Below are 25172 nucleotides of genomic sequence, written 5' to 3'. Positions count from 1 at the left end.
GATAGCCAGATAAACAGATAGCCAGATAATACATGGAGAAGTTTGACTTCAAGTTTTTCCAGCAGGAGCAGAAATATTTTCAATGACCAGGTTATAGCTCTCCAGGCACAATAACTTGGGGATAGAGTGTTTCCACTTTCAATTGAGCCATTCCACTGAGCTGCCAAGAGCAATGAAGTTACTAAGTTTGTGTCAGTTCATGCTCAGGAGGTATTTCCAGATATTGAACCAGGTTGGATTCCAGTTTAAAAATAATCCAAACACAATCCCTAACCCAAAACCATAGCAGTTTAGAATTCAATTCAGTTCATACTCTGTAATTCCTTGCTGGGAAAAGCTCCTGGCTGCTGAATTTTAATCTAACATAGGAAAAGTTTACTATTTATATTACTTTTACAAGTTTAAATGGGAAGGAGTTGAGTTGACACTTATTTTTCTAAAAGTATCAGTCCAGTGCTTCTTTTGCCTTAGTAATTTTGAAACCAACATATCCAACCCATCCTACTGGCAATGGAGAAATTTAGCTATTTCTTCAAAACCCAATTTGAAATCTCAATTATGTTTTGAAGGTTGGTTTGGAAGTGTTATTTCTCTTAACTTGTCACAGTAGGCTGGGAAACATTTTTCTTTTCCAGATGTATTCCTTCACAGTTTTTGAATTGATGCTAATAACTTGTGTATGATGTCAGAGATGGTCATATTCAGTCAGGAAAATTTGGAAAATGCTTTCTTAGGGTATGATGATATTTTTTCCAGATGAATATGTATTGTTTAGCTTGTGTTATGAATGAGTTTATTTTAATAAAAGTGGGTATAGTTCACTTGCTTCATATGCAATATCTCTTGAGACATGAGTGGGATAATGCTTTGTAAAAAAACGGCCAAGAAATAATCCTAAATTTTGAGAACTAATTTTAAGTTGAAATTCAGAAACAAAGAGTGGCCTTATGATGATAGAAGATGACTTTCATTTTTCTGTCTGAAATTGCTGAGTGTCTGCAATGGGAGTAATAGAAGAGAATTTCTAAGAAGGTTAGCTTAGATCCTTTTTCAAATAAAGCCATAGTCCAACAGAGAAATTTCAGCTGAAGGGTTTTGCTTGCTTCTTTTTGTTTGTTTATTTGTTCTGAGAAATCATTATTTTCATCTTTCTATGTCTCTATTCTGTGATCCTCATACATGCAGACGTATTTCTGGAGTGAGTGATAGTACACTTCAGCAAATAAGATCCTCAAGGAAAAATTAGGCAATTACTCATGGTCAGGGTGGAATAAAGTGATTGAAAAGATATAAATGTATTCAAGAACCTCAAGGCATTATGTAAAAATTACTTTATTCAATTCTTGTAGTCAACAAGGACAAAACAAATAATGGATTTACAAAATAAAAGAGAAAATATATATCAAATAACAATGACAAGAGTAAAACCAGAGACTACACAAGTATTAGAACAAGCTCTCAGGGCTTGTGTTATTATTAATACCTGAGACATTATACTGTAGATTAAATTTTGTCCTTTTTGTCCCCATTCTGATATTTTACAAAGATGTGACCTCAGCAATGTGCTGTCTGGGCCTCTTTCCCAATCTGCCATGTATTCCCTTGGTTTATACTCAAGGGCTTTTTATCTCCCAGCATCAAGAGGAGACCACCTGCACTACTTCACTTAACCTGGACCGTGTGATCCTCTAAGCTTCTTTAGAAACTACAAAGTTTGGGGTTATAATGAATTATATCTCTTAGTATACAATGCAAATGCCCTAGGATATAGGGCAGGAATTAATTTTAAAATGTTTTCAGTCTTTAGAATGAATACCTTTAAGCAAGTGACCTGTTTTTCCAGACTAAAATGCAATGTTTTAACATACTGGGTTTTTTAATAGTGGTATGACTGAAATGCTGGTTTAATGTTTCAGCCTATAAAGAAGAGCAATAACATAAAGTAGGGTAATATTACAGCCTAATTAAATATTTCTAAAACATAACTTTTGATGACAGTAATTCTACCTATCCAAAACTATGCTCTGTCAGCTGTGGGATGATACAGCTTGGTTCATATTGGTCTATGAAATGAAAAACTCCAGTGGAGTAACTTATGAGCTCAATGTGCCACTTTGAAATGTATTATTTAAATAGCCTCTCTTGTTAAGACTGTGGCCTAATTAACTTGATTTGCCATTTGCCTTTCAAGAGGTCAAGTCTGACATTTGAAGAGTGTTAACTATTGTCTTTCTAGAGGTTGATCCATGATCACAAAGCCATTTGAAGATGCTTGGCACTTAGTGTGTTGCGGTGATGATCTTGGATAAAAACACTACTGAGCACTAGGTACAATGTTTCCTGAACAGCTTGCACCCTGCCACATCACTGTTTTCCCATTTTGTGAGTAGCAATTACTCAGTTTGGTCTGTGTTAAAAAGAGTCTGCTTCAGCAGTTTTATTTTTGTTTTAGCAGTCTGACTTTGGGACTCTAGCCCAGAGAGTTAAAAACATAATTTACAGATTAAGACTATTTGTAAGTGGAGAAAATGATGTAGGTGGTTGCTGTTAGATAAGTAAGGTGCAGTTTTCACCGTGAGTTAAGGACCTTTGCCTCAGCAAGTCCATCTGGGTTCCAGGAAGGATTGGGAGTGGGAAGATTCCCCCACAGATTTCCCCACAGATCACCATGTTGTTGCTGCCAAGCTTAGAGCTGCTGGTTGCCCGTGGCAGACCAAGAATGGAATAGAGTGGGCTGCAGACATGCTAAGGAGTGTTCCCAGCCTGAGGCTTGTTGCACAGGATTTTGCCTGTGCAGAATTGTATCCAGTGTCCAGTTTCTTCTTTCTCACATTTTATTTTCATAAAGGGGGCAGGGGGAAAAATGTTATTTGGCAGTTTAGTGCATGCATGTATAAAAATGCATATTTTAAAGGAGGCACAGTTTGTAGAGATGCAGAAGTGGAGGGAGGAGGGGCATTACTTCTAAGGTGGATTGTCCTTTGTGGGGCTGTAGTAATGGTGGCACTGCACATATTTTCAAAGAAGTCAAGGGCAGATACTAGGTGTGCATCTCCTGATTCTTGAGCAAGCAATGTAGTTTGAGCATAGCTCAGAACAGAACTGACATGAAAGATGAGGTGCCATTGCTCTAAGATGTGTGATATAGTGAACTCCCTCACCTTGAGCACAATCCTTTTTTTCATTGATATTGATGCCATTTCCTCCTGAGCCCCCTGTATGTTACCTTGTTCGGCATTCTGACTATATCTGGGATTGATCCAAAGCAAATGGTTGAAGTTGGAGTGCTCTTGTCCTGTTCCATTTTCTGCAGTGGCAGAGGAGCTGGGTAAGTTTAGTTCACTTTATAGGTAACTGGGCCTTTGTCCACAAAGCTTTTACATTTTGGAAGCTGGCCTGAGTGATTAGGCAGGTATCAGGCAGCCAGCTGTCTCATTCCCCACCATGGGGGCACAGAAGGCAGCCTAACAGTCTGTCATAAAAATGCAGCAGAGCAGGCATCTCATATACAGACACCTCTGATGGTGAGTACAAGTGTTTGTGGCAGGTCTGCATGGGTAATTCAGCTGTAACCTTATTTTCTAATAGAGGAATACCTTGGTACCAGGGAAAAGATTCTTTTCCTTCCTGACTTGACTGTTGGTTTGGCTTCTCCATTTTTTCATTTGTTTTTTCTCCTTGTAGTTGTCCTGCTTTTGCTCACTTGGAAGACCAAATGTCCCCCCAAAAATAAGTTCTTTACTCTAGTTGTTTTACACAAGGACTCTTTGAGGAGGTCCATGTCCAGGAACAGGGAATAGATGCTGCTTAGGTAGCAAAGGGAAACCTAAAAAAGCCATAGGCTTCCCAGGTTGCTGTTTGCGGTGTTTTTCCTGCCAGTTTTCGTGGGCTCCTTTAAGTTTTTCTTACAGATGGAGCCTTAGCCAGCCTACTTAAAGCAGAATTAATTTTCAGTGACAGTTCCTCCTCTCTTGTGAATCAAAACAGCATGGCCTGTATTTCAAATGGTAACCAGAGTATATTCTGGATGAAGTATCTCACAGAAGGTCTTTGGAGAGGCATGAGTTATAACCTGTAATACTGTCTGTGCAACTTCCTAATAAAGAAAATGAGTAATTAGCAGTAAGCGTTGGCTTTTTAGCAAGAATCCCTTCAGGAGGAGAAGCAATAAGCTGGTGCTCTCTAAACCAGTCAGAGTAAGACATGAAAAGTCAGCAATTCTGCCACAAAAGGCAATTTCTCATTGCAATGCTTGTGGGAGGTAACATCAAGAAGATGCACAGGCAGGGGCAGAGCAAATGCCTGCTTCTTCTGCACCCAGGAATTTCTGACCCCAGCCCTCAGAGTCCTGTGTCTGAGGTGCTGCAACAGTTATTAGAAAATATGCCAGAATTTAGCTTTTAGCAATAAACTCCACCAATGGGTACTATAGGGCTAAAAAGGGTGGCACAGGGTGATTGCTTTTACGTTGCTCTTTATAAATAATGCTTATCCACCCCCCACCACCCCCATTGCCACTGGCATTCTTCCTGATTTGTCTGGGGATGAGATTGAGTCTAGTTTCTTTGAGGGCCTAAGAGAGAAAAGGTGCAACAGACAAAGGAATGGGGTATCAAAGTGAAGAGATGTGAGAAGGTGCTTCCCTTCATAGGCCTGAGCTTAGCTGACCTTCTGCCAGTGCCACTACCTATGTCTGTCTGCTGGACTTTGAGTAGACAATCTGTGGGCCTAGAAATTGTGAGAAATGCTTTTTATATGGTGGTTTGACTGGGGTTTTTTAAGCTTTCCTGTAGCCATCATTACCCTCTGTGCTTTGCAAGACATCAGGAACCTGACAGAGAAGCAGTGTTAACATTTGTATATTTTTATTTTTTTTATTTTTAGTTTTGTATAATATGTTTCTTTGTTAACCAACCTTCTGTAGGTTTTTCATATGTCTACTTCCTTCTTATTCTATATGTTTTGTAGAAGTAGCCAAAAAGACTGCATAGGCCCCAAGCAAATTTCTCACGTTAATCAACAGTCTGATATTCTTGAAGGTGTTTTCAAATGTAGATAACCCTATGATTCTATATCTATAAGGATACTGTAGATATGCCAGAGCGTAATTAGAGATATGTGCTTGTGGACCTATGTCCTTTTCTTCCCAAAAGAAGAATTATTTTTCGGTATGATGAATTTAAGCCCTTGTTTTTTCATACAGTTTCCACTTCCAAGGAGTTTTCTCCTAGAATTGCATGACTAATTCATATGAAGTGCTCCCTCACTTCTGAAAACAATATTCCAATTTATCTGTCAGATTGTAAAAGTACATTTTCTTATTGTTGTTGATTACTGCCTTTTTTTAGTACTGGAAGTAATGGAGATATCAAGAGGGAAGCAGAGAACTTTCCTGCTGCCCAGCAGTGTGCTGTGACAGATTGCAGAGGCAGTTCAGATTTATTTATAATTGGCACCTGTTTTGTCACAAACAAAAATAGGCTGCTCTTGAAACAAGATGGGGAACTCTTATCAGCATGCTGATCTTTGTAATCTTTCTCATTTCCTAGTTACATATAAGAGCCTCTTTTAAAATTCTCTTTGTACTTTGGCTTTCTGTTTGCATTTCCAAACTACGGCCTTCAGGTCTGGTCTAAGCAGTGAAATCTCTGTATTTACTGAGAGCTGCAAAGGGTGTTATATTTACAAAGTCAGCCTGCCTGTGTGGACACCGCTGGCTCCACTGGTTTCTTTCAGTTCACCATCACTGATAGATGTGGCAGAGTGAGTCTGATGCCTACTTATTGTCACCTCTGGGCTGCTGGGTCTGTTGGCAGTGATGAGTGCAGGGCTTTAGTGAGTGGTGCTGCAGCAGTCAGGGCTCTTCTTTCACCACTTTTACGTGGGGCGTTGGGAAAGGTGGATTTTTAAAGAGTGGCTCCTTTGTTTAATGATATATTGGGGAGAGGATATGCTTTTCTGACAAAGCTCCAGTAACCTTTAAAGCAAATCTGGGGAAGTTACTGAAGAGCCTGGGGCTGCATATGCCATGAACATCCTAGTCCTGAAGTTTCATGGAATCCTTGTTTTTCATTGCACATTAAAATATATTAAAATTTATTCTCAGCCTTGAGAAACTTGCAGACAGTAGGATGCCTTTTATGTGTGCTTTTATTTCCAGTTTCCCCTCTATAGCACCATTGTAGATCTCACAGGTTCAGAGACATTGTATTGCCTTATGTTCTTAGGACTTTGAGTTGATGGGTGTTGCTGCCTGCTTAGCAATTTCTTACAGTTTCTATTCTGACTAAGTATGTGATCAGGTAAGGTAAAATGTTGAAGCTCTCTTGTAGCCCTGTGTTGCTAGGCAATTTTGGTGGCTTTTGTTCTAATACCAGTTGAGTCTTCTAAAAAGAACTGTTCCCTAGGAAAGAAAATTACACGATTGGCAGCAATATTACTACTTCATTACTGCACTGCCACTGCCATGACCTTCCTTGCTTTCAATTACACCGTTTCTCTATCATGTGCCAGAAAGGTAGCCAAAGGTTCAAATTATTGCTGGCAGACCACAGGCATCAGCAATACAGAAAACTTGGCAATCACTTATTTCTGCAGTATAAGGTGCTCTTTTTCTTATATGTTCTTGGATTACTGAAAGAATTTTTGATTGCATATATAAAAATGGTCATGGCGATACTTATTTTTACTGTACTGCATTTTCAGGGAGAAGCAGAAATTGCAATGCTTCTCCTCCTGAGAGCTAGTGAGAATTAGTTGCTCTTTGGTCCTTTTTTATTGGCAAATAATAATCCCAGAGGAGGCCATGCCAAGTGGAGATGATATTTGCAAGATCCGTATGGCACTCTTCACTTGTGGATCTTGCTGCACTTCTGAAAGTGCAGTGGTTCTTTCCACCCGCCTCCTCTCTGATGAAATATTATCATCTCCATTCTGTGAAATTCGGGAAAACAACTGAAGGGATAAATGACTCACACTGAATTAAGCAGCAGCTCAGGAGGAGAAAGCACAGCTCTCTTTGAAAAATTGGATCACATGGCTCCCAGGTACCTTTCAGACGGGGAGATGTTTTTGAACCCCTCTCTCCCTGGGACTTTGCAAACCAGTTTCCTGCCGGGTTCTGCATCACTGCTTCCACCAAAACTGTTCTGATGCAACTTCAGGATGCTTTTCTTGATGAGTTTCAGTGTGCACAGGATTTGTTAATAACACCCCTAGCACAGAGGCTTACTCCTCACTGCAGGTGTCTGTCTGCCTTTCTGTATGGCAGCATTTTTGCCAGGTGACCATGTTTAGATGGCTGACTGAATATGATTGATTTAAGCTGACTCCCTGCTTTTGAAATATTTGAGAATACAAAGCAACCTTATCACTTTTATTTATTATCTACTCAATCAGGTCTATTGAAGTTCTATTTTGTAGAATGATTGTACATAGCTGACATCTTTGAATGAAGTGTCTCATTTGTGATTGTCTTTCACATGCATTCGCAATTTCATGGTTCCAAGCCTTAAATTTACAGAAAAATGACTGTTTAACTCACCTCATCTTGATCCCCCATAATGTCATGAATGGATTTTGTAAATAATGGATTGGGTGGTTCCTAATTTCAAACATTCCCTTCATGATAGATACAGCTTTCATACCAGTACAATCTTTTTCATCTCTTGAATTCAAGAACTTCACAAGGGAGGTCAGAACGACCACATGCCATTTTAAAGACACAGTGGGGGATGAGTAGTATCAAGACAGCAGTTTAGCAGAGTCAGAAAGAAAGCAGAGTTTTCTTAGGCTCAAGGGCAGTACCTTGCCTACAGAAGTGTATCACTGTGCCTGCTGTTCCAGCTTTTGGAGCAGGGTGATCTTATCTGTGTTATTCCCTACTGTTCCACAAAACAATCTAAGATAAGAAATTGTATTCATCTTTTCCTTCTCTTCCAAGTGGAAACCAGGTGAAGAAGGTATCTATGTGTAGTCTACTTTTTAACATGGGGGGAAAATGTAATGAGCCCTTACAGCAATCAGCCAGTTTCTGTTGAACTGGTGGCCTTTTGTTCATACTGTCTTGGACAATGAGGTGACACAGCAGCCTGCTGTCTGGTCTGGTGCACTGGTCCTTTCCTGGAGTCTGTCTTGCATGGAGAAATCCCTGTTGTCCATGTTCAGTTCCCCAGAGCAACTTTGAAATTTAAATCTCTGCTGTACTTCAAGCAAAACACTTATTGAAACACCATCACATAGTCTGTGTCCTTTCAAGATAGGCTTGTGCAAATATGCAAATACCTAGATGTTCTTGACACAGCTAAAAGAAATTCAGCCCTGATGATATTCTGTCTCCTGGGATAAGAAAAGGGTGTTTAGAGATGGGGTAAAAAATGAAGGTACAACTCTTTTCTTCTTTCTCACTTTTATTCCCCCCTGTTGTTTTCTGCTAGTCCACAGAGGAACAACGTAACATGTCAAATCTGTTTACTCCTCAAACAGTCTGGGATGCTTGAATGCCTTTATTGTAACTTAGGAAGCAACTGACAGACAAAATTGTGTTGGGTATACACTAAAAATACGCACTGTGGAAACCACAAGAACTCCCAGGTACAAATTAGCTCTTTTTTTTGCCAGTGGAATTTATGATGAGAAATGAACTAAGCTTCTTTCTCAAAGTTCCAGCTATAGATCAGCTAGAAACTTGAGGGACTACTTGTATCCTGAGAGGTGGCATATTGATCTACAACTCCACAAGTGTGCCAAGAATGGAAAATCAACAAGATCTTCACCTGATTTATGTCAGCTAGACATCTGTGGCTTGCATTTTGAAGGTGATCTCTCAGAGGAGTAATTAAAACTTGATGGTGAATAATCATGATGATTTGTGTCCCCACATTGCAGCTATCTGGATGTTTTTATGTGGCTGTAAATGTGGTTGGTCCCTGCTTGTGAAAAGGATGGCTGGAAATTACTGGGCTTAAGGGCCAGAATTTTGCAGACAGCTCTTATGCAGAAGGTCTCCAAATTTTTCCAAGACTAGACCTCTGTTTCAGTTTAGAGCTAGTCAAATTGCAAGCTAGTGAAAAAACAAATTAAGGAAGTTTTTAATGAGTAAAACTAGGCAGCCTCTAAATTTTCTCACTCTGTAGAGAGAGAGACAATGCTCTGATATTGGAAATACTGACTTGGGGCTGGAGAGTGGGCAAAGATAGCAGATTATAGCTTAGTTTTACTTTGGTCTCAACACAATAGCAACAACAGCAACAATATCACCTTTTCCTTCATCCTCAACTCACCTGTCAAAAGGAGAAGGAAAGTATTGGGACAAGGGTATATATTTAAACACTCTGAGCAGGACAGATTTAACTAGAGCTGCAGCCTGAAGATTTTTCCATTGATTTTCCATATGATTTCGTACTAGTGTGGATAGAATTTTCAAGGCATACAGAAGGCTACTGCTGAAGCAGACTGGATTTCTTTCTTTTCTCTACTATCTGGATGATGGTGGGAGTTTTGAAGAAGCTGTTTATAATTTGGTTTTGAATTATTCCTAGAATTTGTCTTCTGCTTTAAGATATCCATCCTGCCTTCTAACAGGCCTTTCTCTGTTTATATCAGTAACAGTGATTTTTACTCTTTCATTTTGAAACTGAAAGGCATAAAACACCATCCATTGCCTACTTATAAAATAAGGTAGGGAGAGGTGACATCTCTAATTCTGCATGCAGAACAGCCAGCACGCTAGATACAGTTTGAGGCTGATTATCATAAGGAGCATGAGTTAGAACCAATGATCAATTTTCTGAGAATCCCTAGCCTTTCCATTAATTTTGATTTATTGATTTTTATGAGCAGGAGAAGTGAGAAGCTCAGGCTTTGAGGAGGATCAGAAAGGCCAGTGCGTGTCGAGGGTTATTGCCTTGTTTTGTGCTGTGATTTATACAGTGAAGGTACTGGCTGCATTCTTCTGCTTGGTGTTATTTTATTTCTACTCATCATTATATTATTTCATGACTTAAAGACAAGTGCCTTCTGAGAATCTGTTCTGTTGTGTCCCTGACATTATTATAGGCTGAGGGTGTGATTATTGGAAATGCTGAGCCCTTGCAGCTCCAGTGGAATGAGTGGAAGCTGAAGGTGCTCTGAAAAGCACGCCTGAGGCATTTCGTTCTTCTGAAGGGAATGAGTGTTCATCATAAATATAGGTCCCTGTTTTGACTAATTCCCCCTTGGCTGCAAGTCCTTTGAAGTAAATGGAATTTACTTGATTAGAATTAAACCTGTGATCCAAATTTAACTCCCATCCCTTCCATGTAGCTGAAGAACTGATTAGATCTTAGTAAATCTGATGTTAAAATTAAGCTTCCAATTTACAAACAAGCTCCAGAGTTTGGCTTCATAATTGAAATACTGCATGCTGGGAAAGATCAGAAGCCTTTTTGGTTTTATTTTTTTTGTGGGTTCAGGTGTTTCTAAACACAAATCATGTTCCTACAGCAGAGCTGATGGTGCAGCAGAGGTAACTAAATACACTTAGAGTTTTGTGCCTAGAAGAGGTACCATGACCAAGTGTCTGCAGCTGGTGCAGAGTCAGCCTGCCTGAGCCCTTCACATCCCCCTGCACAGAGTCTTAACTCTAATTTGTCCAGTTCCAGTGAGAAGAAGTGGATTTCAGACAGTGATTCAGCCTCAGGAAAATGTGGTTTATCCCAGTGCTTGATAATTCCGTTGTTCTTGCACAGAAGGAAGTTTGCCTAAGTAGTGGCTGTTTGATCCTGAAGTAAGGAAAGATGCCACTGTTTAAACATATGACTGACTGCCAGAAAAGTTCAGAGGATCATGCATGAAGGGGTGAAAGCTGAAGTTGAGAGATTTGGGGACTAGGTATATTAAGAAAGCTTATTCAGCTTGACTTTCTATCTTTGCCTTTTTAAGAACACAGATATGCAACCTATCAATGTGGCCCTGCAAGTCATGGCAGAGTTTGAAGATTCTTTTCAGTCCTTGGCTAAAGGCCTTTCTCTACTCAGGTTGCTCAGATGTGCCCAGAGGTCAGCACTGCTTCAGTCCTTAGTTGTTAAAAATTAATTCTCTCTTCAAGGAGAATCACAGTACACTACTGCTTTTCCATTTCAGGATCATCACCACAGTGTTCCTTGATTATTTTACTTCCTTATTTGATTAAAAATAAGGAAGTTTGGGGATTGTTTTTTGGGTTTGTTGGTTTGGTTTTTATTATGTTTGTCTCAAGTAAGAGATAGATTATAGAATATCCATTGCTTTTGATTCTGCTTATTTTCAAAGAAAAAATTTAATCAGTTATATTCTCATCTCTGTATCTGTCAACATTTTTCTTGTTACCTCTGTATGATATGGTAGATCATCTGACATGTCAGCAGAGATTCACATTTCAGTGTGTACATTGATCTAATCCTGTTTTGTGAGTGATGGGCCTTGGTGTTTGGTTCTCAGCAGGCAAGATGGACCATGCTGTTAAAGCAGTGGGAAAGGCTCTTGTTTTCATGGGGAGAACTGTGCTTTTTCCCTTTGTCTCTCTGTCCCAGACTGAGCAACAAAACTCAGCACAAACAAAAATAATTGAGAGAATATTCAAGAAAACAGGTAGATGTTTCCTCTTCTTGCTGTTGGTCTCCTAAAGACAAGGGTCTATATGGTGTTTCATTGTCTTCAAGACTGTAGACCAAGGCTGGCTTTTCACAATAGTGTTTTGACATCCTTTGCTCCAAGAATTGGGATTCCACTCACATACACTACTTTCTAAATTTTGTGGCTGATTGTATTTTACATTTATTTTTTGAAGCTCCTGCCTGTACATGTTTTATTCCACCCCCCCTTGTTTTTCTGTTTTTAGCCAGTGAGACCTGCAACGATTTCCATCCCATGTTCTTCACCCATGACAGATCGTTTGAGGAGTTCTTCTGTATCTGCATTCAGCTTTTGAACAAGACATGGAAGGAAATGAGGGCAACTTCAGAGGACTTTAACAAGGCAAGAAAAAGGGTGGGGTGGGAATAACTGGGAAGAACGGTGAAACAAGGCCATATATTCTTCCCTAGAGGCACAGGGATTTACTAATTCCCATTCCATATCTTCCCAAGCCTAGAGATTTATCTCTTTGGATGCTTTGTACATCAGAATGCCAGCATTTAGAAAGTGGTGGATAGAGGATGGGAGATGTAAGGAGGTTCATAGACCTTTTTCAGTCATGTTGCACTGCAGACTATGAGATTAAAATTATGGCTTGAGGGGAAATTCTGCCTTTTTATGTTAGCAATATTATGCTGAACTGCTGCAGCTTTCAAGGTTGTAAATAATGCAGAGAGAGTACTGCAGTGATAATTCTGTGCGTCCCTTTCCTTTCATGTGAGCACTAAAGTGATAAAATATTCAGGAGTGGACACAATCATGACAGAGTGCTGTGCAGTTTAGCCTGCTAAAACAAAAACAAAACAAAACAAAAAAACAAACAAAAAAACCCCACCAAGCAACCAAAAAAATACCCAACAAACAAGAAATAAAACACAAAAATCCCCCACAAAACAAAACAAAAAAAAACCAAAAAAATAAACCTGAAAACCAGTGAAATTAAAATTCCACCAAAAAGCTCCTCATTAAGAATTCTGCCAATCTCCTGACCCACAAAAGAACAATAAAGAACAGGTCTTTCTTAGTGGTCCCTAGACATCCAATTTTTATCCAATTTACCATGAGGCTGAACAGTATCTCTGGCATTTTCTAAGAATGGCAAGCTCATGGTTTTGTGGCCAGCTGTCATCCTTATTTTGTTGGGATCCTCTGACTGGGTGTTGAGCTTCTCCCTGGGAGATGTTAGTTATGGAACTGCTGGTTGGGAATGAAAAGTGAGACTTCTGCTCTGTGTCAGCATGTGCCTTACAATGGTTCTGAAGTCACCAGACTCACATGCTATGCTAAAGCCTGTAGGAATCATCATGCCTGACTTCTAATTGGAACTGTCTATTGTTGAAGTGGTCCTAAAGTCCATTTTCTACTTCAGAGGGAAGGTGAATTTTTGGGTCACAATGAGGAATAACCTTTGTTGAGTTCTTTCAGGCAAGTACTTAGCTGGCAGCAGTACCAGAGCCCTGGTACTGAGAGAAAGGAGGTCCAATATGCACACTGTCATAGCCAGATAACCTAGAGGCTTGTTCTTACGTGGAATTTCTGACATGCTTCTCCTACCTAAGGATCCAGGAACACAGAAGGAGCAATAACAAGATAATTCAGTGAACAGGGTTGCTAAAATCAAGAGCTTAAAAAGCAACTTTACGAAGACTAATTCATAATATGTGGTTGTTTTAAAGAAGTGTATTTACAGCTGCCTATTACTTACAGCCCTTCTATCTCAGTAGAAGTATTTGTCTGCATAATTTCCCACAGCTTGAGTAGAAAAATTATTAGCAATCCTAGGGGATTCAGATAAAGAATGGTTCAATTTCTGGCACCCGCCCAGGTCACCCTAAAAGGAAAATAAAGAAATTTAATTTGCAGTGTTAGGCATTGTTGTGGAGGTTCATAGGAGATCAGGGAGTTTTTCTCTGACATGACTAGTTTGCTACTTGTGTTTTCTGTTGCTGATAGTCCTGCAGCTTCACCTATAAGTTCTGTCAGGTTCAGTAACACTGGCACTGTGTCCTTGTAGACATGGGCAGTTCTTGACTCCGTGGGGCAAACCTGAAACACTTGCCATTGGGCTACCAGGGCTGGTGTCTGGTGGTGGCACTGTGCTGCATGATCCTGAACCCAGGATCTCTGCCTGCAGAAATCACTCCTGATTTTGTAACTGTTTCTGTAAAGGGGAGGGAATGCTAAGCTCTTGTGTCTCTCATTTCTAACACTTCTCTAATTATGTTTTGCTTATCTAAATCTTTTCTTAAAGTCATAAGGAGATGTCTGTGCTCTTATCCACTTCAAATGACATATGGTGGTGATGTGAATTACTCAGCTGATAAACATCTGAAGGGATCTGTGAGTGAAGCAAACTGTGTTGTTGTGTGGGCTTGTGAAGCACTCGAGGGTTTGTGGGGGCTGATACATTACATGGTGGTACCCAAAGTTTACCCATCTGGTTGGTGGGTGACAGCTGCCAGTGCAGCCCATGGCTTTCCCAAACTAAACACCACCATTTCTCATCCTTACCTGGCAAGAGGCTTTGGTGATCATGTTAGTATTCTGTCTGCATCTTCCTGGCATGCTAAGGGTACCCATTCCTTTGCAGTCACTTTGGAAAACTTGGCAGGCAAGGGCCATGTGGGCCCAGGGAGCATTCAGCCCATCCTTTCAGAAGTGAACAGGAAGAGAGCAGACCTCACAAGATGCAGTAATTTACTTGTGTTAAAAAAAAAAATAAAAAAATCTTCCATCTTCTCTTTGTGTTACTATTTTTCACTTTCAATAACTTGATTGTCATAGTAGTGTATGAAACACTACTTTGTTACTGTTTACTATCAACCTGCTTGACAGGATCATTTGTTTTATATCTTTCTCTGTCCCTTCCTTCCTTAAAACCTCCAAAACAAAATTGGACGCTCTCAGTATATTGATTGGTAACTCTTGAGACTTGGACATTCTGTTAAAAACATCTAGACTGCTTGCTTTGATGTTTAATCATAATTGAAGAAAAGGAGCTTTTCAGTTTAATTTTGAACTTTTGATTAATCACAGTAGCTTGTACATTGAGGGTCTGTAGGAGGTCTGTGTGCACATACAGAGAATTATTTCCTCCTCTCTTGAATTGGGGAATGACAGGCATTAAAAGAGGCGAGGTGATTGAATTTCCCCTCAGGTTTTAGTGCCTGTTCTCAAGGGTTCTTCAAGCCACATATTAAGACTTCCTTTTGATGACAAAATGGCATACTGTGCCATCATGCTTCTTCAATTTATGTTCTGAAGTTTCCACGTAGGTTTGTTCATTTTTAAAGTTTCAAAAATAATTAAACCAGTACTTTGCTCATAGTTGGAAGAATTTTATTGTATATTAGTGAAACACTTATGATCTCATGCTTTACCCAATTCTTATTCATTAAAAGAGACACATTTTGTCAACTCTTGCATGAGAAAAAGTCTTTTGATGTCTATGGTGATAGTATGACACTGTCAAACCTAAAACCTTTTTTTCAGTCTCTCTATATACTAATAGACATCTGAAAAGAGTAATTCAGACAGGCAGCTAAGCTTATATTATGCCTTTGTAACATTTTAAGACATGCATAATTCATGTTTTGTGAGTTTCCTAGAGAAATTAAGATGCAGTTGTATAGATAGACATGCAAGTAGCAACAATTCCATTTGAAACCTTTTTGTTTTTATTTGAGCCTACAGATGATCAAAGGACACTTTACAAGTTTCTCCAAAGTCATTTGTGAGCAGACAGTATGGTTTATGGCTTTGAAAATATAATCTTGTCTCCAAGCTTTACATACTTCTACATGTTTTATTAAAGCAGAATAAAGCATTGTGTATTGATTTTTGGAGTCAGTGCTGACTGTAACAAAGCTGGCCTGAGTTGTCTCACATCCAGCATCTTCATCACCTTCATCAGCAGCCTGCCCATTTAAATAGGTGCCCATCAGTCAGATTTCCATCTCGTAGGGACCACCTACACTCTGCTCAGGGTATTCAGCTTCTGCTGTCACACAGACTAAGATGTTTGGTTTGGGATTTATTGTTTATTTTTAATACGATGGAAGGTGGAATTCAAAGTACCCGCCCAACAGTAAAATTCCTCCCATGGGGCCAAATGAAAGCATACTCCCAAAGGAAAATTTTTTGTTGATCCCCACTAGATGTACTTTAATAAATGCACCTGGCTTGCCCTAATGTGAATTTACATTTTGATTGCTATCCCTTTAATAATCTTCTTGCAAAGTACACATATTGTTTCTTGGGATACAAAGAGAGAGCAAGAGGGACATTGTGTAAGGGACAAGATTATCCCCTTAACTCTGGTTTCCAGAGATTTCAGTCAGCTGCTTTTAGAAGGTTTGAACTTTACATGCTAATAGAAGGAAGGGTGAGCAAATGGATTATTTTAATTGCAGCCACAGCTTGTCTTATTAAACCTGCAGAACAGAATGAGCAATTTGCTAATTCTGTACCTAGTATTGTACCACCTGAAAAAAAGCAGATTAATAGTAAAAATAACTGCTTCCATTCCCAGTGTGGAAGGAAAAAGACAAAATTTTTTGACTTGGCTAGCAGAGCATTGAAGGCGCATTATAGCGAATGGGCACAATGTGGCAGCTTTTATTAATATATCAGTGTAGTTGTTGGGTTTTAGATGACCAAAAATGACTGCTTATAACAAGATGCAGATTATCATTCCAACGTGGCTAAAGCTAAATAGGAGAAGCCAAAACTGAAAAAATTATAAGTACTGTAGTATAAGGTGCTTGAAAACAAAATCCACTGCATTCACTGAAACTACAGGTTTGAGGAATAGGAAAGCCGGACAAGGTTGGCTAATGATGCTGCCGATGCATTTTTCTTGTTACTTAGAGATTTAGTTATTTGCCCTCTAGACATGTGCTTGAGATCATCATGGTATAAAACATGAACTTTTAAATGTTTTATGAAAGCATATTTTGCAATAAGAATATGTAATAATATTATATAATATAGAAGAAGAAGAAGAAGAAGAAAATATTTTGTAATAAGAAAAATATTCTCAGAAACCTCAAAAAACTGGTTTCAGCATTGAGCTAGTGTCCATTGCACAGTGACAACCTGGTGGGAAACTGCCCTTGTGGTATCTGACTATTTCAGGGACAGGCCAAGCTGCAGCACCGGATCCCCCTGCAGCAGGGGGGGGTCTGCCCAGCAAGGTGATAAAACATGTCACTGACAGGCATACACATAACAAACTGCCTTTGTGGTGATCAGCAGAGTAGACATTGTTCACAGCGGCAACAGATGTAAACAATAAATGCCCTACGTGAGTCCTGTAATTAAATAGCAAAGCAAACACAGAGGCATTTGATAACCACAAAAGATGTTTATGGCTCATGCTCAGTCTCTGCGAACATTTTTCCTTGCTCGCTGACAAGATAACAGAAAAGGTAACCAAGCGTAACATAAAAATGAAAAATACCATTTCCTTCTTCATTGGAGGTTTGGAAATGCCATGCCACAGGTTTCTCATCTTCTCCAGTGCTGTGTTTTCAGCAGCTGTAGGGATGAATAATTGTGGAAGGCTGGGTTCAAAATATGACTAAGTGTTCAAGGACAGGCTCTTAAGAAGCAAACTTGTGTGAGGGGTGCTTTGTGTAAAAATAAGTGTGGTGGGTCAAACCTGCCATCAGATAATGTGAGCTACCCATGAGGAAGCAAAGGCCTGGGGGGCAATTTTGAAAGTGTCAGAGCAGCAATGTGGCAGAGGAGTTGTCACCAGCCTTGCTGGGTCCACTGCAAACTGGGGAGACTCAAGGAGCAGACTCTGCATAGATCCTCTCCAAAATGCCTCCCTGGGCGCAATCTGATTGTCCTAATGCTAGTCCTTGCCATGGCAGCTCTGTGCCTGACCTGGAAGTGACAGGGCTTTGCCTCACTCCTGTGGGAGCAGCAGGTCCCCAGCATGCTCAAGTGATCCCCTCTAGTGGCACTAACAATATTCTGCACTTTTCTGCTCCTTGCAAGCTTGGCCGAGTTTTGATAACCCACACTTTACAGGAAGGAGGCAGAGGCACCCAGAGCTTAAGTGCCTTGAGAGTGAAGCAGCTGCAGGGTCAAAATCAGAACCGGGATGCCTGGTCACTCACTCCAGCCTCCTCCATCACCCTTCCACAGATGCAGCTCTAGCCCCAGAGGGGTACTTGCCTCTCCCTGTGCCTCTTTTTTCCCCCACCCAGCTGCACAGGGAGCCTTGGAGAGGGCTGGCAAATGGTAGCTTCAGAAAATAAAAGAAGCATTACCTCAAATGAAAGAAAAAAATTATTCAGACAGACCTGAAAATAAAATCCTTTGGTCAGTCTTTAAATATGTTTGTCACCTATTTTCAATTCAATGAAAGAAGAAAGGAAAGGGATGATAAATAGTTCTTCACAGATGCCCTCCAAAGCATTATTGTTTTCTTATGGGTCTGAAGCAGATGAATTTAGCTTCTTTTGGGAGAAGCTTTGGAAGGCTGTTCTGTTTGCATTTTACTGTTGGGAAATGCCGGGCTAGTGGAATGATTGCACCTCTCTTTTAGCTTTATTGCATCTTCCCTTGAGAATGCTTTGTTTATATCAGTCAGGGATATTGCAAATAAATTATTCTCACATAGAATGAATTCAGTATTCCCCAGGCTGGGGCAGATTAGCACAAATTAAATCCCACATTTTCACACCTGAGGCCAATAGCACTTTATTAACTTTTATTGGAAACAGATAATTGCTATAAATATATTATACCATTAATTGTGTAATGCACAAATTTTTAAAAATTTTGTGGCAATTAACATTTTGCAAGTCTGCTGCATAGATTACAGAGAAAATGAGACTTTAATTGACGAAATTACTCCCTTCAAATACAATAGGAATCTTTTAGAAAGCATAATTTGGGTGCGGAAAAACTGTCAGGTTTTTTCCATTAACAACCTCTTCCTTGAGAATGGCCTTTTTTGAGCAGTGCAATTGAATGTGATACAGAGAGAGCCTGTTTAAGACCTTTCCCTAGCATTTGGTCAGTGTTCCCTCTATGCTTTTTTGTGGCCTATATATTCCAAACGGATGCCTTCATCAGCTGCTCATTTAGGAATGGCTCTGTTGAGTCTTCTCCATCCCTGTGCATTTATCTCCACCTGTCAGATCTCCAAATGTGTCCCACAGCACTCATCTGCTGCTTCTGGCTGCAGGAACATGAGAAGAGGTGTTTAAGATGCTGAAGAGGTATATTTCCATTTACTGAGGCATCAGTCTGTAAAAATCAGATTTAAGTATTCATATCCCAAAAATCTGGGCTGTCAAGCTCAGAAGAGCTGAACAAGAGTTATCCCATTTTTAAATCTAAATGGTTGCTTCCTTTTGAAAAAATTTCAGTCTGAACTATCATTGTTAAGAATGCAAATACATTAAAAGAATTAAATTATGAAAATTAAGTATTAGACTGCATAATGAAGCAGTCTAACTTGCCCTTTCCCTGCACTTTGTAGCTTATGAACTATTTTTCTAGTTCAAAGCCTTTTTTCATTTAAAATAGTATCTTTACTATTTTCTGCCTTTGCCACAAGGCTTTGGAAGTCTTTAATAGTAGGTTCATATCTAGTTACAGATGAACAATCCTTCTCGAGTGATCACATATGCAGTGATTTAATGGAGGGCATAGACTTAAAAGGAAAAGCGTTTTCAAGCTTGATTTCTGTCCATTCATATGCTAGTATGGGTGTGCCAACAAAGAGATGGATTCCTCAAACCAAAATTCAAGGAAAGTAAAGGATGTCTCAACAAAATATCTGTAATTTAAAACAAGAAAAGATTATTTTAGTACAATCACTTGGCCAGAAGCTTTGTCATGTCCTTTCCCCAGTGATGAAAGACTGTTGATTTCAGCAGTGCAGTCTCTTATTTGTGAAAAATCTGGCCATCATTGGCAGAGGGGATTTTATCCCCAGATTTCTAGTCAAGTCTGCGTGTTACGGTAGAACACATACAGGTCTAACACCCTGGAGACGATAATTTTTAAAGCTGCTGGTACTTCATACTTTCAAAGCACTCTTCATTTTCATCTCAGTGGGTGCTGATCAAACCAATAAACTTTATCAAGCTTCAAAGAGATTATTGAGTGGAAAGCCCGATAACCAGAGGAGGAACACAGAGTGTAGGTTATCTGTGCTAACCGCTCTTTTTATACTTCACAGAAACCTTTTGCACTGGAAAAAAAAATGCCTCTGTTGCATGTAGAGTGTGTTAGTAGTGAAGGGAAATGATATAACCTAACTGGAACTGTCACCAAAACAGCATATTTTGTGATATTGCCCCTGTCATTCCTGTCTAAAAGTGACGATAATAGTCAGATCCCAGGAACCACTCTTGTCTCTGGATTTTTATTTATTCTTTCTAGGATATGTTTTTGTAGTACAGTTAAATCAGAGGTGCATGGCATATGGCTTTTTGCTGCATGAATTGCTGCTGATGTGAATGTCAGTGGGCATATAATACCAGATTTTCATTTTGTGAATCACAATGCATGGAATTCAGCCTGAGAGCTCCCCAGACTATAGACCTTATTACAGGCAAATAAAAAAGGGAAGGAAGCGGGGAGAGGTGATGTCTGGGATATTTTGTTTCAGTTGAAATGGGGTTATCATGATGGATGATGCAGCTGACAATGAGATTTTTATAGCCACTCTTGGAGTAGCAGAAGAGCTTGTATTATTGTTGGTTTGCTTTAAGTAATTGTAATCTAAATAGCACCGTGGTTGAAAAGAGCAGCAGAAATCTTTCATGTGTGTCTCGTAAGCAAAGCCAGGGTGCTTATTTGTTTTTGTCTCATCTGTCCTTATACAAATGTCCTTCATTGTTTGCAGCCTACATCTTGCGTATTGTCTCGATTGAATATGTCAGTCACCATTAAAGAGGCGTTTGCCAGTCAGTCGCTGCTGATGCCTGTCTCTATTTTTAGCACATGAGGTAACTGGCCAGCATCTGACAAGCTGATCCTGCTACCCAATGCACCAGTGTAAATTAAGGTTGGCTGTGAGAGAGGCAGATGGGAGGGATGGAGGAGAGGGAGAGGGAGAGGAGGTGCAGATGGGCTCAGTCCTCAGTCAGCTACCTCAGTCCTATGATATCCACATCATGCACACTGGGCCAACACAGGTACTTGCCTCTGCTGGCTCTCTTTGTAGGTTACCTTTTTTAGGTGGTCACAGGTTAAACTGGGCCTTGGTGTGCTAATGTGAACTGTCCTCATGTTCCCTGACACTGGATGAGAGGGAAAATGGAGTAGCTGAGGGGTTTAACTTTCTGAAGGAATGTTAGGTTTTGCCCCACAGAGTATTTGGCCTTGAGACCACAGCAGAAGCAATTGTTATTTGGGATGGTAGTAGAGCTTAGTTAGACATGTGAATTTGGGTCCTTCCACTTTTTCACTGCGGTCTAAATAGCTTACTGGGGGATGGAAGGTGTGTGTGCCTCTGAAAGTGGTAAGGCTCTTTTTCCTTTGCCCTTTCCCTTCTTCACTGTGTATTTGAATAGTATGCAAAAAATTTTTATGGATTTATTGATGACTAAAATGTAATTTATTGGGAGGTTCCATCCCAGTTCCTTGAGTTACCTTTATATGTTGGTCATGGTAAGCAGAGAAGCAATATGAAAGCTGAGGAGTGTCACCTTAAAAGCTGAGCACAGGAATGGAGGCAGATTTGACACCATGAAAGTATATTAATCCAGACACCAGGGACAGGTGAAGGAACAAATATCAGAATCCTGAAAAAGACATTTGTGTGGATGACTAAAGATCTTGCCATGTCAGCTGAAGATATTTGTGCTATGGCCATGGAACTGAAATTCTCAAGAACCAATCCTTGCATCAACAATTTCAGGTCTGCTTCTAAAAGACTTCTGTGAATGTATCTGGAGAAACAGCTTCCACACATGCTTTGAATTACGTGGTAATTTTTTTCTCTGAAGATTTGTCTTCAGGTTTCAAGCATCAGTGTTCTGTCTCAGGGAAACTGATTGATCTTTGTTGTATTGCTGATAAGAGAACCTCAGCAGCAAGAGCTTAAAAATTGCAGTTCTGTCTATTTTGCTTGAATAGTACATGCTGCATAGAACTTTTTGTTGCACTTAACCAAGAGCCCAAAGGAAACCACAGATCTCATCATATCATTGTTACATTGTCAACCCCTTCAGAAGCAATTGACCAGCCCTTCATAGAGAAAATAACATATCTAAAGTCATCAAGTGGAAAAATGAAGCATCCTTGTTTTTGTAAGATCAGATGTGTGAGATAAAGAATGTAATCTCATAGCTGTCAAGATTTTAAGATTCCTTCCAAGAGCTCATTTTTATGTAAACTAGGATTCTGGAAATTGTTAAAGGACTGTTTCCTTCCCTAGGGATCTGGAAGTTGTTAAAGGGCTGTTTTCTTCCCAGTGATTTTCTTTTTTGATCTGATTGTCATATAACTGATACTTCGTAATTTTAAGGCCTATATGTGGGGTTTTTTGGGTTTTTTTTATTTTTTTTTTATTTTTAAAGCTAGTGACTGGATGTAACAACCTTGCTGGATTTTTCTCTACTTTAAGTGAAGTTTCCCATTAGCTTCTCTCTGTGTTCAGTACTCCAATCTCCAGCAGGATTTATTCCCCCAGACTTTCTTTCTGCCTGTCCTGTTCCCTTGGAACAATGGCATGCCTCATCCCACTTCCCCCTGCCCTAAGGAGGGTGTTTAATGGCTTTTCTAACTTTCTAGCCAAGGACACCTGCTGAGTATCTGTGGGCAGCCACATCTGTCAAGACATCAGAAAAGAGCGTTTCAGGTCATAGAATATTGGAAGCCAGTTTTTGGAGCCAGGATGGGTGTTACTGGCAGCTATGTATTTTCTGCAGAGGTAGAAATCTGAAGGCTGCTGTTAAAGCTGTAAAGCCAAAATTACACATGCACATGTGTTTCTTATTCCTAAAAATTGATCCATATGGACAAAAAAGTCTTACCTCAGAAGTAGTGGTATAAATACAACATTTTAATAATGATGGCAGAGAACAGGATGTCATTTTATCTAGCCTAATTTTGCACACAGTGGACTTCAAAGTTTAATTTACTTAGAGAAAAGAACTGTCTCCACCAATCTAGGAGATGAACTTCAGGTAAAAGGTATTGTATGTGTGCAGCTTGAAAATGGATTCAGTTATATACACAGCCTAAATGGCCCTTTCCTGTGTAAAATCTTTAAACTGGTGGTTCTACTTGAGGAGAAAAGAAAGAAAATATCTCCATAAAACTTATTTACCTTTGCATGGGTTAAGAATATTTTATTGCCTTGTTGCTTTTAAGCTCCAGAGAACAGAATGTTTCATAGCTGCTCAATTTGCTTTAGTTATTATAATTTGAAAGAGTTTGATGATTCTAATTTCCCTCTCTACGCTCCTTGATTTTAGTACTAGAGTAACACTTCAATATCTTGTATTGATTCTTATAATGGCCAGGGTTTTGATATCAATTTCTGCAGATATTTTCTTTGATACTAAAAGCTGAGGATGGGTGACTGGCAAAGCAAATTGAGGATTCAGAAAGGCTAATTTCATGTTTTACAAATATCATTGCAGTTACTTTCTTGTAAGACCATCTCTGGGCTGATGAGTAGCAAGAATCACCAGTGCACCCTTATGTGCTGTGGACTAACTTCACACTGGGTTGCATTAGCTAAAGCACAGCTAGCATGGCAGAGGAAGGGATTATTTCCCCCACCTTGGCCTTTATGAGGTAGCAACTGGAAGACTGTGTCCAGTTTTGTGCCCTAGAAACAGGCACAAAATGGATGAAATGGAGCTAGTCCAGCAAAAGGCTACCAAGATGATTAAGGAGGTTGGAGCATGTGATGTTCAAAGGGAGTGTGAAGAAACCAGATTTGTTCATCCTGGAAAGGGCTGGATCCAGGGTGGATCCAGTTTTACCTTCTGCCATTGTTTAAACAAGGATGAGGAGAAGATGTACACTCTTCTCAGAAGCTCACAGAGAAAGAAGTTGCAATGAAGAAAACTGTTAGAATGTAAGGATAAAATACTCCTGACTATTGATACTGGTGCAGCTCTTGAACCAGTTGCATACAGAAATTATGAAATCTTTATCCTTGGAGAAAAACAAAACTTGACCAGAGTTGCCCTGAGGAACCCAAGTTAAGTATGAAATTAGCTCTGCTGTATCTGCGGGACTTGATGCCTAGAACTGTCTAGCAACCTGAATTATTTTGTAGTTTTATGGGTAAAAACTACCTTCTCATGCAGTAGGATATCTTATTCAATAGGAAAAAATACTAATTCATATCATTAATCATCATTGAAACAAATTCAGATGGAGCATCAGCCAAACCCATAAATTTTTCTTAATGGTAAATAAAGCATAAAAGATCCTTGTGATGGATTCCTTAGCCACTTTAAGAAGTCAGGCTTTCCCTATTAACTGTGGTGATCCCTTTAAAGCAGTTTTAACTTGTCTTAGCTCTGACAGCAAGGCTGTTATTACTCAGGGGCATTCAAGCTCCTTCAGAAATGTGATGTCGAAAGCATTTCTCCAAAATTATTTTTCTAACATTTACAAAAGTGTGTTTTACCAAACATTTACCACTGGCCATACCACAGCACATCTGACATGGTAACATCTCTAACCACAGTAACTCATTAGCTCATTTGAACCTTAATACTTAAACCAGGCCATGTGTGTAGAAGTTGCAGAGCCATGTTTGGCCGGTGGATTGGTTTTGGGGATGCTTGCTGTTTTGTGGCTGGCTGCTAGGGTTTTGGGGTTTTTTATAAATGCTTGTCTTGTACAAAAAAACTTTTTTTTTTTTTTTTTTTGCTAAAACTCCATTGCTTACAGGTTCTAGCTTCAGGTGCAAGCTGTCATTTCACCATCCCAGGAAGTTTCAGGCATTTCTTTTAGGCACAGGTTTATGACCAAAGAAGGACACCATTTAAATTGACAGAATATACAAAGCCTAAAAGAGGAGAACAGAGAGTTAATGATGTTAAGTGATTTTTAGTAGGATAACAAGAATGCATAAATGATGTCTTCCTGCATGTTGCCTGAAAAGTTAGTGGTAGAGATGGGAACTTTGCCCACACCTCACTTGTCAGTGCTTTGATGGCAGGTTATACATATCTTGGTTTCTTTTCTCATATCCTGATACACAATTCTTTTAGCAAGGAGAGGTTTCTTTTCCTTTGTGTTGGAAGCATCTTCCACATTTAAACAAAATATTTACCCTTTGTTTACAGCTCTTAGAGGTTAAAGTAATGAAGTGGTTAGATGCAGTGTTTGCTGTACTTTTGGTGTAAATGGCTGAAATGAAAATGAAATTTGAGACAGTAATGAGAAGGATGAGGATAAACTGAAGAGATGCCATTCACACTGTCTTTTTGTGCCCAATCTCCCTTGCACAGTTAGAAGCAGTAAAAATTTGGGAGCAATTACAAGGGAACAGGAGCTGCCAGAAATTTTTTTCTTAC

The 25172-nt window shown here is 39.6% G+C and overlaps 1 protein-coding gene across 5 annotated transcripts in view; it reads left to right on the top strand.

Annotated features, from left to right (window-relative positions):
* The window catches only part of ELMO1 (engulfment and cell motility 1), a 301557-nt gene that overhangs the window by 186378 nt on the left and 90007 nt on the right, over window positions 1-25172 (top strand). For all 5 annotated transcript variants that reach the window (XM_015619184.3, XM_033511959.1, XM_015619185.3 and 2 more), the window contains one exon: window positions 11858-11994. In XM_015619184.3, the coding sequence (XP_015474670.1) occupies window positions 11858-11994 (137 nt within the window). The remainder of the gene's footprint in view (window positions 1-11857; window positions 11995-25172) is intronic.

This window comes from Parus major, chromosome 2 (genome assembly GCF_001522545.3).
Source record: "Parus major isolate Abel chromosome 2, Parus_major1.1, whole genome shotgun sequence".
Classification (NCBI taxonomy): Eukaryota; Metazoa; Chordata; class Aves; order Passeriformes; family Paridae; genus Parus; species Parus major.
This window is presented reverse-complemented; position numbering and strand designations above follow the sequence as displayed.